General features: G+C 54.7%; 5 protein-coding genes across 5 annotated transcripts; 2 read left to right on the forward strand and 3 right to left on the reverse strand.

The window, feature by feature from the left end:
- Positions 1-14: 14 nt before the first annotated feature.
- Positions 15-1,442, reverse strand: AB675_7759 (Bypass of stop codon protein 6; the record flags this gene model as incomplete). Its single annotated transcript, XM_018148151.1, has 1 exon — positions 15-1,442. The coding sequence occupies one exon, from the start codon at positions 1,440-1,442 to the stop codon at positions 15-17; it is 1,428 nt and encodes a 475-aa protein (XP_018000557.1).
- Positions 1,443-3,661: 2,219 nt separating this feature from the next.
- Positions 3,662-6,840, forward strand: AB675_7761 (5'-3' exoribonuclease 2; the record flags this gene model as incomplete). The annotated part of the gene is made up of 2 exons (XM_018148153.1): positions 3,662-3,968; positions 4,019-6,840. The coding sequence occupies 2 exons, from the start codon at positions 3,662-3,664 to the stop codon at positions 6,838-6,840; spliced, it is 3,129 nt and encodes a 1,042-aa protein (XP_018000513.1).
- Positions 6,841-7,317: 477 nt separating this feature from the next.
- On the reverse strand, positions 7,318-8,037 carry AB675_7762 (UDP-N-acetylglucosamine transferase subunit alg13; the record flags this gene model as incomplete). The annotated part of the gene is made up of 1 exon (XM_018148154.1): positions 7,318-8,037. One exon carries the CDS (start codon positions 8,035-8,037, stop codon positions 7,318-7,320), a length of 720 nt encoding a protein of 239 aa, XP_018000462.1.
- A 140-nt stretch (positions 8,038-8,177) lies between these two features.
- Positions 8,178-9,469, forward strand: AB675_7763 (37S ribosomal protein S24, mitochondrial; the record flags this gene model as incomplete). Its single annotated transcript, XM_018148155.1, has 2 exons — positions 8,178-8,880; positions 8,949-9,469. The coding sequence occupies 2 exons, from the start codon at positions 8,178-8,180 to the stop codon at positions 9,467-9,469; spliced, it is 1,224 nt and encodes a 407-aa protein (XP_018000227.1).
- A 158-nt stretch (positions 9,470-9,627) lies between these two features.
- Positions 9,628-11,674, reverse strand: AB675_7764 (uncharacterized protein; the record flags this gene model as incomplete). Its single annotated transcript, XM_018148156.1, has 5 exons — positions 9,628-10,581; positions 10,631-10,768; positions 10,816-11,526; positions 11,577-11,588; positions 11,639-11,674. 5 exons carry the CDS (start codon positions 11,672-11,674, stop codon positions 9,628-9,630), a joined length of 1,851 nt encoding a protein of 616 aa, XP_018000564.1.
- Between the last annotated feature and the right edge of the window lie 451 nt (positions 11,675-12,125).

Consider the following 12,125-nt stretch of genomic DNA (forward strand, 5'->3'; position numbering starts at 1 on the left):
AAGGCGTCTGGTTTTCATAGTCGGGCTGAGAAGCAGCCATAGAACGCTCTTGATACAGCGCCCTTGGCCTTCTCGAGTTTGCCATTCTTCGCATCTTCCTTCCCGCTGATTTTTGGCATACCAAATGTCCACAGAAGTAACGCAAGAGCCAGCATAGCCAGAATGATTGGCTGCAAGACGCGGACACCGGCCTTCTGTGCGATCGCTCCGACTGCGAAGGGTAGAATACAAGCTCCTCCACCTCCGGAGGCGGCAGCAAAGCCGACTGTGGCCACGTGCAGATGTGGTGGAAGTAGCTTCGTGATTGCAACGACCACAGCCGGAAACAGAGGTCCAAGGAAGAAGCCAACAAGTGCCGCTGCGACAGAAGATACGATGAACTGCGGTACAAGCCAAAAGAGGAGCTGCATAGCCATAGCAAATAGGAGGTAGACGAAGATCGAGAGGTTTTCTCCGAGGCGTGGTGTGATGAACCCGAGGATGAAGCGGCCAACAGTCAGGCCCAACCAGAAGCCTGTAGCGACCATGCCGGACTCGAATGGCTGCCCGTCCCTTACTTGGATCATGAATTCAACGATCCAGCCTCCCAAGGCGACCTCAATGCCGACGTAGACCAACAAGAACACGGCACCTATCCACGCAACGCGAGTCTTGAGCGCTGCACGCGTTGCACCGCGGACCGCATCGTCGCTCATAAGCTGGCGGAACTTCAAGCCGGTCATGTCCCAGAAGGCAGCTGTCGATGCCGCCAACTCCAACACTGCAGCGGCGATCATGATATAGTAGAAGGTGTACCACTCAAGCCCCCCTCGTGTGATCATAGTCGTAGCGACCAGAGGCGAGATCACTGCGCCGAGTCCATAGAAGCCATGCAGGAATCCTAAGAGCTCGTTCGGGTTCGCGAGATTACCGATCCACGAATTCCATGCAGCATCGAGAACACCGTTGCCATAGCCGGCTAGGATGAACACCACGACCAGTGCTCCAAACGGCGGGTGAGTGCAAATGACGATGTACGATATGATGTGGCATGTCGGACCAATGATGGCAATACCTCGTTGACCAAATGTCTTGTGCAGCAAGTTGTTCGTGGTTGCGGATGCGATGTAGCCGACAAAGGGTGAGAGGAAGACTAGCGACACAACTGTATAGGATGTATCGTAGTAGCGCTGAAGGTAAGGCAGGATAGCGCCATACGCGGCGTCATTGGCGCCCATCACAATGAAGCCGAGGAACGTCGACATGGTTTTGAAGACGTTTGATCTGGAGCCATTCCATCGCTGCGAGACAGATACTGCATGTTCAGGCGGATCAGAGTTGGCAATGGAAGCCGTCAGGGACTCATGGTCCAGGACTTGACCTTTGCCAGCCGCGTCCTGGGCATCTGAGCGTAGATAGTGTGGTAGGTCCTGCAGCTCGACCTCTTGTTTTGACTGCGTCATGGTGGTTGTTGTCGCCATGGTACAGAGTCGCGTCCTCGAAACTCTGTTGGTGACGGTCTGGCCATGATGGAAACAGTCCGCAATCTGTACTTATACAACCTGCCCGGCCAAACCTACGGCGTTTTTGAGGCCAATAGTGGACATAAGGTCATTTGCTCGTGAGGTTAGCGGAGTGCACACGGGAAAATTCTGGCAAAAGTCGAGAATGATGCAGCAGCCGCTTCTGCCAAGGCGGCTCATCTGAAAGAAGAATGCTGCCCGCCAGAACAGCCGGTTCGATCAGGACGGATGTTCAGAATGAGGTCGCAGGCGAAGATCGCCCGCAGGATTGAGCATTGCCCTGCATGTCTGTGTGAGTCATAGGCAGAGCTCGCGATGATATCGAGATGTGAAGTAGTCATCACTGGAGACCATTGGACGGGCGGAGAAACTTGCTATAGGGACTGCGGAGTTTTGGGGAGTGCCCTGCAGCGTACTTTCCTGACCAGCCGCAGAATCTCGAGCACCTGGACAGATGTTCGTGACGGTTGGCGCTGTCATAGTAGTATTTGTAGATGCAGTCACGACTCCCACAAGTACCCGACGTGCGTGTGCAATAATAGCGGCCTCCATGCCGTCAACTGGATCTCGGAATACAGAGCCTCCCACCGTCAATTGCATCGTCCTTGTTTCGTTTGAAGACCCTTCGCCACCCATTCAGAAATGCCAATCATTACCGTGAGAGATGATTTGCCTCTAATGTTCAACCTACTTTTTCCTGGCCCATCACTGCATCTAATTCCTGCGCCCTCCTGAGACGAGCTCGATAAGTCATATACGGCAAGAACGCCGCCCCGCAGAGCAGAACAAGCCCTGCAAATCCGCCAACTGCTATCCCAGCAATCAGCCCCGTGCGAGAAGGGTTCCCGGCTGGCGAATCCGCTTCTGACGAACTCGAAGCGGAAGAAGCGGAAGCTGTTGCATAGGTGGAGGAGGCACGATCCAGATCGAAGTAGTGATTCGCAATCGCGACGAGGTAGCGATTAGTCTTATCATCCACGAAGGCATTCACAGCCGAACAGTACTGCTCGCTCGCCCTCTTCGCGATGATGTGGCTCATTAGCAACTGTTTCGCGAGACCTAGTACAGATGGACAGCAAAAGGAAGGAGGCGGAACGCACTGTAGAGGTAGCTTCACACCGTGCAATCAATACCAACTGGTTAGCAACCGTGGCGTCAGCCCTGGCGGCACGGGCGACCGAGTTCGCCGTATAGGCCATTTCGTTCGCCGTGGAGGCCATTTCGTTCGCTGAAATAGCTAGTTCGGTAGCATAACTGGTCATATGATTGGCGCTTTCAGCGGCTCTCCATGCTAGGATGGCAAACACGCCGAAGGAAAAAGCTGCAAGCAGGCCAAAGAACTGGAGAAGGAAATTCCACAGCTTTTCGGACTTGAGTGGCGGTTGAGCGTGGATCTTGCGGCTACGTTCATTCATCTGCCGCACTTCACTCAGGATCTGGAGCTGAACATTCGTTGCCGAAACGTGGTGATTGTCGTTCGCTGGGGTTATTGCCGCTGTCGTTGTTGCTGTCTGATTGCTCGCCATAATGCTCGTTAATGCTTGACCTGACTTCTGGTCAAGACGCTGAGAAGTTGATATGAGCAATGTCAGTACAGTGAGTCAGGCTGAAATTCGAGTTGGTATCGTGTTGCGCTCTGTGCTGAGTAGGTCTAGATTAAGCCCTCGCCGCACGAATACGAGGATTGACTTGCACCTCATTTTGTGGCACAGCATATGACAGGCCTAAGTCGGCGCACATTGCTGCGAATCTTCACCAAGTGAGAAGACATTCGTCACGGGATTCTGCTTCTAGCAGCGTCCGACGGTTTCTTGAGATCCCATGTCGTTGCTGTATGTTCCGATAGTGCCCGACGTTAGGGACGATGTTCATGCAGACGCGGTGCCGGAGGTAGACCTGAACCGCATTGAGCCGCCATAACAATTGGTCTCGAGCGTTCGCCATACCTCGTCCTCAGGTGAGTGTGAAAATAAAAGTTTGAGCCACACGAGATCTGTGCGAAAACAATTTGTCAACCGGCGAGGCGACGCTCGTTCAGATACAGTTTAGCGCGCCCAGGCCCTGGTCGGGCGGACTTCAATCTGATCGCAGTCGATGATCGCCTGATTTCTGCTCATCTTCCTTTCTCAACATCCACAACATCGCACGCAACCGTCGTCATGGGTGTTCCGGCGCTTTTCCGATGGCTGTCGAAGAAGTATCCCAAGATCATCACGTCTGTGGTCGAGGAGCAACCGTTCGACATAGACGGGGTCAAGTATCCTGTTGACACGACAAAGCCCAATCCTAATGGCGAAGAGATGCACAACTTGTACCTAGACTTCAACGGTATAGTCCATCCATGTTCACATCCCGAAGACAAGGCTCCTCCCGCCAACGAGAGCGAGATGATGCTGGAGATCTTCAAGTACACCGAACGCGTGGTAAACATGGTTCGACCTCGCCGGCTGCTAATGATCGCTATCGGTAAGTCTAGTCCTCCTCACGTACAATGTTCGCGTCACTAACTTCTCCAGACGGCGTTGCGCCCCGAGCAAAGATGAACCAACAGCGTGCCCGTCGATTCCGAGCCGCCCAAGAAGCCCAGGAGAAGAACGAACAACAAGCTGAGTTTCAAGCTCTGCTTCGTCGTCAACAAGGCTCAAACGCCGACAACGTCACTTCTGAAGAGCAAGTCGTCAAGAAAGTATGGGATAGTAATGCCATCACGCCTGGCACCCCATTTATGTTCATTCTCGCCAAATCTATCCGCTACTGGTGCCAATGGAAGCTCAACACGGACCCAGCGTGGGCTGACATGAAGGTCATTATCTCTGACGCCAGCGTACCTGGTGAAGGTGAGCACAAGATCATGCAATTCATTCGCTCTCAACGCTCTGATCCTGAGTATGACCCAAATACTCGGCATGTCATGTATGGCCTGGACGCCGATCTTATCATGCTTGGTCTCGCCACACATGAGCCCCATTTCCGTATCCTTCGCGAGGATGTCTTCTTTCAGGATGCCAAGACAAAGAACAACTGTCGATTGTGCGGTCAACCAGGGCACTACGCAGATCAATGTCGCGGTACTGCAAGAGTCAAAAGTGGCGAATTCGATGAGAAAGAGAAGAAGCCAGAACAGAAGCCCTTCATCTGGCTGAGCGTCTCTATTCTACGTGAGTACCTATCAGCCGAGATGTTCGTTCAGGGTCAGCCATTCCGTTTTGACCTTGAGCGTGCAATCGACGACTGGGTCTTCATGTGCTTCTTCGTTGGTAATGATTTCCTGCCCCATCTGCCCAGTCTAGACATTCATGAAGACGGTATCGATAAGCTCATTGCAATTTGGAGGGATAACTTGCCCATCATGGGTGGCTACCTGACATGTGATGGTTCAGTCGATCTCGCTCGTGCCCAGTGCATTCTTCAAGGTCTTGCCAAGCAGGAGGATGCCATCTTCAGACGACGACGTGAAGTAGAAGAAAAGAAGGAGCGCAACCAGAAGAGACGCCAGAACGAGCAGGACAGCCGAGATGGACGAGGTGGTAACAAGCGTGGCCGACGTGGCTCGCCAGATTACAACAGAGGCGGCAAGATCGACAACAGAGCTCCCACTAGTAATGGAACGTCTATCGTCTTTGCCGATGCGCCCACCGGACAGATCGACTACAACATGATTGTCAACAGAGGCGCTGCGGACAAGTCCATAGCATCCAACAAAAGTGCCGCCGCGGCTCTGAAGGAACGCATGCTGGCGAACAAATCAGCAGAAACTCCGACGAAGCCCATCAACGGATCTGAAGACACACCACAGAGCACGCCTGGTTCGGCACTCGGCAAGCGCAAATCTGAACTTATGGAAGATGATGCTGACTCCGCGGACTCTGGCACGCCCGGTCGAAACACGCCCGTAAAGGAGACCGCCGCCAAGCCCAAATTTGACCCCGACAACCCACCTCCAGATACTGTTCGTTTGTGGGAAGATGGCTATGCTGATCGGTACTATGAGCAGAAGTTCCACGTGGGACCTGAGAACCTCGAATTCCGTCACCAAGTGGCACGCGATTACGTTGAAGGCCTCTGCTGGGTTCTACTCTACTACTTCCAAGGTTGCCCATCCTGGACCTGGTACTATCCTCATCACTATGCGCCTTTTGCCGCAGACTTCCAAGACCTTGACAAGATGGTGGTGAAATTCGACAAAGGCAAGCCTTTCCGTCCCTACGAGCAGCTCATGGGTGTCATGCCCGCTGCCTCGAACCACACGATCCCTAAGCCTTTCCATCCACTCATGACCGACGAAGACTCCGAGATCATCGACTTCTACCCAGAAGACTTCGACCTCGACCTCAATGGCAAGAAGCAAGCCTGGAAAGCCATTGTACTCCTTCCCTTCATCGACGAGAAGCGTCTACTTGCTGCTATGAACACCAAGTACCACCTTCTCAGCGAGGACGAGCATGCCCGCAACGATCTCGGCCACGAAGCACTCCTGGTCTCTGACCAGAACGCACTGTACGATCTGATCGCCACAGAATTCTACTCCAAGAAAGCCAGAACCGACGGCTCCAAAGTCAAGCTACCCACCAGCAAAGGCCGCCTAGCAGGTCACGTCATCAAGAACGCCGATTTCCTGCCGAACATGTTCCTTCGTGGCCCCGAAGAGGACATCCGCATGGAGCCCGACGTCGAAGACGACCGCAGCATGAGCGTACACTTCATCATGCCGCCCGCTACCCACGTCCACAAATCGATGCTCTTCCCAGGCGTCAAGCTTCCTCCTCCTGCACTGGACAAATCCGATCTCGCGATCCTAAAGTCCAAGGCGAGGAACTCAGGACGGGACTTTGGTGGTGCGCCGCTGTACGACAATACGCGCCGTGACCCCATGGATAATCAGCGTGCGCCTCGGATCAATTACGCGGCAGACCGGCCGCCGCCGGGTGTAGGAGGGTTGCCGCCGCCACCGTTTCCGCCCCCGTTTCCGCCGCCGGGCGTTACGGCGCAGGATAATCCTTTTGCAGCGTTTTTGGACCCGAAATTCGCGGCCGGTATGCCTTCAGGCGGGCTCCCGCCCCCTCCACCGTTGCCTGTCGTGTCGCGTGGCGGATATGGCGGACAGGGCCCGCCCCAGCGATATGATCAGGGAGGCTACGCGAATGGCGGTGGTGGTGGTGGACGATCGCAAGGCAATGGCTACTATGGTAATGGACAGCACGGTGGAGGTGCAGGTGGATATCAGAATGGAGCCCGCCCTGGCGCTAATGGAGGAGGGCAATATGGACAAAGCCGCGGTCAAGGCGGGTATGGAGGCCAGCAGCGCGGAGGTGGTGGCGGCGGTTATGGCCGTCGCTAGATTGGGGAGTCGGGGCGGCCTCTGGGTTGTACATTACGGTGACTACGCTGGCGCTTGTGGAGCGCTGTGAACATTGCAAATGCGGAACAAAAATCAGATTTTCTCATGCGCAGAGTCCGCCCTGGAGGGATTTTCTCATTTCGGATTTAAAAAAAATGCTGAAAACGCAATATGCCCGCTGAATCGTCACGGAGCCCTCCTAGTGGCTCTTGTGTGACTTGCGAACGTTGATACGTAGCCCGGACGCGCGATGCTTCAGACTCGATATCCTGATGGGGTCCAGTGAAACCACGGCATTCTTGGTGTCTGACAATCGTCGCATATCCAGGATCCGTCTCTCTTCCTCTTCGACCCATTCGTCGCCAGACCTTCTGCGTGGCTGCACGCGATCGGCAGGACCGAGCTGCTATGCGTAGAAGAATGGCGTCCTGCACAAAAGTACATATCACCGGTCCCTTCTTCGTCGTCGCTGGAGTCCTACTCCACTCTCAACGCCCAACCCATCTCCTCGTCCAAAACGCCCTTCAGACCCTTTCCAACCGCCTTGTTCCGCGTCTCGCCACTAGTGTGTGGCGGCCACAGAAGATGCTTGTCTCGTAGCTGCTCGACTTTGATGATTGATCCTGCTAGATCCTCGACTCGTCCGTGAACCACATACCCCAAGCGACCCAACTCCTCTGCCAGCTCGACCTGGTGATTTCCCAACAACTCCTCGTTCGGTACGACAACGATTGGCAACTCGTAACGCATGGCCTCTAGCACTGAGCCGCTGCCTGCATGGCTGACGACCGCGCCTTCCTCATTCGTGCTGCTCTTCTTGAGCGCCCTCAATTCGCCCTCTAGACCATTCTTGTCGAAATCGAATCCGGTGACCTCAATGCCGTATTGTTGTTGAATGTTGGATAGACTAGCCTCGCGAAGAATATGACCACCCTGATCGCCGTGTTGGATACGTAGCTGAGTGTATGAGTGTTCCGATAAGGCGGACAAGAAACCGTGAGAGAGGACAGCGCGAATTAAGCCGTTGAAGGGGGCCGTGGCACCGATTGTGACGAACAGGCGCTTCTGCTGGGGAGCCATGGCACTTTCTTGTGCCTCGATGATTTTCGGTAGCTTGTCCACAGGTCGTTTGTGAACCCACTCGGTGTGACTGAACTTACAAGGTGGCTTGATTAGCAGCATGTGGTAAGGAGCCATTTTGGGATCTACGGTGAGGCAGAAAACCAGGGTCTGTTACGGTTGCGGATAAAGTCCAAAGCTGCATTTGGAAACTCCAAAAGTTCAGTGAGCTCTGCTTTATTGCATTCACATTCACACTCGTGCCGTCCCAGCAAGCCATGGCAACAACGTCACGTAGCCTCTCGCGGGGCCTCCGCTGTATCTGCAGACTCACCCCCGCCAAAAGGAAACACCCCCACCCTTTCACCCAACAGCAACGCTACGCCAGCAACATCGGCAAACCCAGGCCTTCACCAACAGCAGTCCCCTTCGTGACGCGCTTCGAGGACCTCGCCCGCGAAGCCGGCGTCGACGACTTTCCCGACGACATCGAACCGCCCTCAGAGCTCCTCGTTCCCCAGACCCTCCTCACCGCCTCCGACCTGGACCCAGAAGAGCGCGCCGACTATGAAACCTTCACGCCAGAACAGCAGCAATCATACCTCGACCTGCTGAACCACTACAAAGCCCTGTCCGAATCCTTCACATCCATGGAAGACATCAATCTGCTCGATGACTCCGAAGATGGACCAAACGCGATCAACGAGGACGAGGAGCTATCCCAGCGAGACCAGGATAAGATCGAAGCGGAGGTGAATCGCGCACATCCTCTTGACCTGCGCATACCACGAGCCACGACTAGGGCTTCCGGGATGGGCTGGTGGGCCGATGGAGAGGACGACGAAATGGGCCAGTTTGAAGACGCCGACGACGAATGGGATCCCAATATCATCAGCAGTATTGCGGAGAACGACATACAGCTGCACAGAGAGATCAGGCAGTACACCCGGGTGGCGGCATGGGAGATGCCTTTACTAGCCAGTATGTTCTTTCCCTCTCACCAACGCCCATCAAAGTCCCCAGGATAAGCACTGACCCTCCCCTCCCAGAATACGCCAAACCCCTCGAACCACCCACGAAGGCCACCCCCCTCCGCTTCCGCTACACAACCTACATGGGCGAATCCCACCCCGCCGCCCGCAAAGTGACCCTAACTTTCACCACCACGGACCTCGCCCGCTCCCTCGAGCCCAACCTCACCGAACCGCAAGTTCTCAAACTCCAAAAACTCCTCGCAACGCGCTACAACCCCTTCAATGACAGAGTCCACATGTCGTCAGAGAAGTTCCCAAACGCCGCGCAAAACAAGCGTTACCTAGGCGACCTCCTCGCAACCCTGATCAAAGAATGTAGAAACGAGGAAGATATGTTCGAGGATATTCCGCTTGATACACGGCACGTGAAGCGGGAGAAGATGAAGCAAAGGTATCAGTTTCCAGTGGGGTGGATGATGACCGAAGGTCGGGTCGCGCAGCTTGCGGAATCGAGACAGGTGAAGGACGGCGGAGCGCACAAGAAGGCGCAGAGCGAAGAGCAGAGGCTGGACAGGCCAAGATCGCGGCTTATGTGAACGCGATGAGGCTGGGGAGGAGGGATCCTCCTGCTAATAATTTGTTCAAGGGTTCTGGGGAGGGCGTGAGGGAGAAGGTTGCGGAGCCGATTGTTGTTCGCTAGGGCATCTATATCTGCTGGCCTAGCGAAAATCTACGGTTGTCAACATCTCACATCTCAAGCTCCCAACCTCCCACCAGCGAGCACTTCACTAAGCCAGCTCATCCCATCCTCATTCCACCTTGTCGTGTTCGGAAACCGCCAGTCGATCACACCACTCATGACATTCACATCTAGCTCATTACTACTACCAGCCACCTGTGCCCCAACGACTCGCTTCACGATCCAGTCCTTCATCGCCCTGGCTGTCACGACAGAGGTCGCTGAATCAAGGCCAGGAGCGCGCGGTGGAATGCTGAAGTAGTCATCACAGTCAACATGCTCGTCGGCGGCTATCGCCGGACGCTCACTGTGCTCCAGCCGATGCCACGTCCCAAAGCTGAAGATCAGCGGCCACTTGTAGTGCAGCTGCCGCAGCTGCATGGACGATGGGTCTTGAGCGGTATAGTCCGAGCAGGCAGCTAGCTGCGACGCTGAGTCTATGTCGACATTTGCTGCCGTGACTGCATTGAGACTGGGATGTTGCGCCGATATCTCTGGACAGGCCCGAAGCAGAGACTGGACGCATCCACTGACAATGATTCGGACGGAGTGGTATTGCTGGAAGCGCATGTACAGTCGACATGTGCTAAAGGTGATGGCTGGGACCGACGATGATAACGGCGGACGTAGATTATCGCTGGTGGCTTTAGCGGATCCTGGCAGCGGTGATGTGGATGGGCGTATCAGTCCTTTGGCCCTGCACTTGGCTAGCCAGTCATCTAGATTCGGCACGAACAGCTCTAATGCCAGCACTGCAGCTTCGTCCCGCAGATCATAGCTGTAGGGATCATAGCGAAGGCTACGTATTAGACGGATCAACCGTGGAAGTCGGATCATTGCAGTCTTGTTGTATCGGTCTACCTCTTCTGCGCGAGGAAATTGACAGTGTAATATAGGCGGAACATCATGTTGCAACCAAGCTGGCTTGTCGAAGGGAGAGTCGCGGTCCTGGAAGACCGAGACTAGGAACTGCATGCATGATGAGCAGGCTGTTCAGTCGACCAGTAGGCATACATACCTCTTTCGGCGCCATGGCCCAGAACATCTGCTTCAGCAAAAGATCGACATGCTGGCCGTCTTGAGTTGCATTGACTAAGATCGGTGTAACGTCTGGAGGGTTGAACAGATGCGTTTGCTGGACCACGTTCATCAATGCCTTTGTTATCTGTCAGCATCAAGCAGCCGACAACAAGAGCTCCTCACCTCTGCCAAGTTGAGAAGGGCCAGTGCGAGTAAAGTGTAAGTAGCCAGCATCGAATTTTGCAGCGCAGTCGAAGCCGTCGCACGCATTGCCGACACCGCACGGACAGCAAGCGCACAAGCGTCGACATAATTGTCTGGCCGATGCCGATTGAGCACAGCCAAGGAACTCGTGAAGGCACACTTGATACTAGCATCGACTCCTGGAGCATTGCCAAGAAGTTGGGGCATTTGCTCGAGGTATTCGCCAACGAGGTATGGGTGAGCTTCGCCAGGGCAGACAAGCTCACTCCAAGACCTCCAACGTAGGGCAAGGGAGAGCTCAGGGCTTGTGGGATCTGGGACTAGCAGCAATCGACCCGGAGTGCCGGTTGTACGAGTCGATTGAGTCGAGAGACTCCGCTCTGAGCTTTGTGCTGATCTTTTCCGTTCTGGCTTCTTCGGCCTACTTGCACGTGGGCGTGAGGGAGACCAGTCCCTCGTTGAGGAGGACCTCAACACAAGTGTCGCAGTGCCGGGAAAGGATGGCTTGTCATCACCTGGTGATTGGTCGCCCAGCGACATTTCTGCTGCAGCAGAGTAGCAGGCACTGGTTGGCACATTCGACACCTTGACGTCGACGAATGCAACGAATGGCCGTCGTGTGGCGTGCCCATATGTACATGTCCGATTCTTCTTACTGCAGGCACCGCATAGGGGACGGACCTCATCGCACTACGCGTTCTGTTAGAGCCACCTCGAGCCGTGGTCTCGTGTTCAGGTACCTTGACTTTCCGCTGCCGGATGGGTCAGCACCCTACTCAAAGGAGGTGTGGCATGCAGGTACCTTTCGACAGACGTCACATTTGCCTTCTCGGGTCATCTTGATGCTTGCTGATCCCAGGATGTCAAGAGACGGCTGGCCAATGAAAGATTGGGAATATTTCGTAGGCGTCAGACGTGGTACTGTGGACGGTTCTGTGTGGGAAGTGCGAGTTCTAAGGGTTCATGAAGAACACAGAGTCCTCCCCATTTCCTGTTCTCAATGTTTATGCTACAGTACATTCAAGTCGTCTCGTGCGCGCGAGAAGCACTCCATCCGAAATCTGAAGCTCGCGGCTGCCTTATAAGTCTTCATACTCACCGCACGATGCAACGCCACGTTCTTTGCAAGCGGCCTCGCCAGACTCGCCTCTAGTGTTTCGAGAATAGTACAGCTCGTTGATCAACCTGCGACATAGCACGCCAATGACAGCACCGGGCGCGACTCATTGCCAGCATCGCGGACGCCGGTGCAGGTGCAAGTGATCTGCAAGCTGAGTGGTAGTGTCGCC

Source organism: Cyphellophora attinorum (assembly GCF_001299255.1).
Source record: "Cyphellophora attinorum strain CBS 131958 chromosome Unknown Contig12, whole genome shotgun sequence".
Lineage (NCBI taxonomy): Eukaryota > Fungi > Ascomycota > Eurotiomycetes > Chaetothyriales > Cyphellophoraceae > Cyphellophora > Cyphellophora attinorum.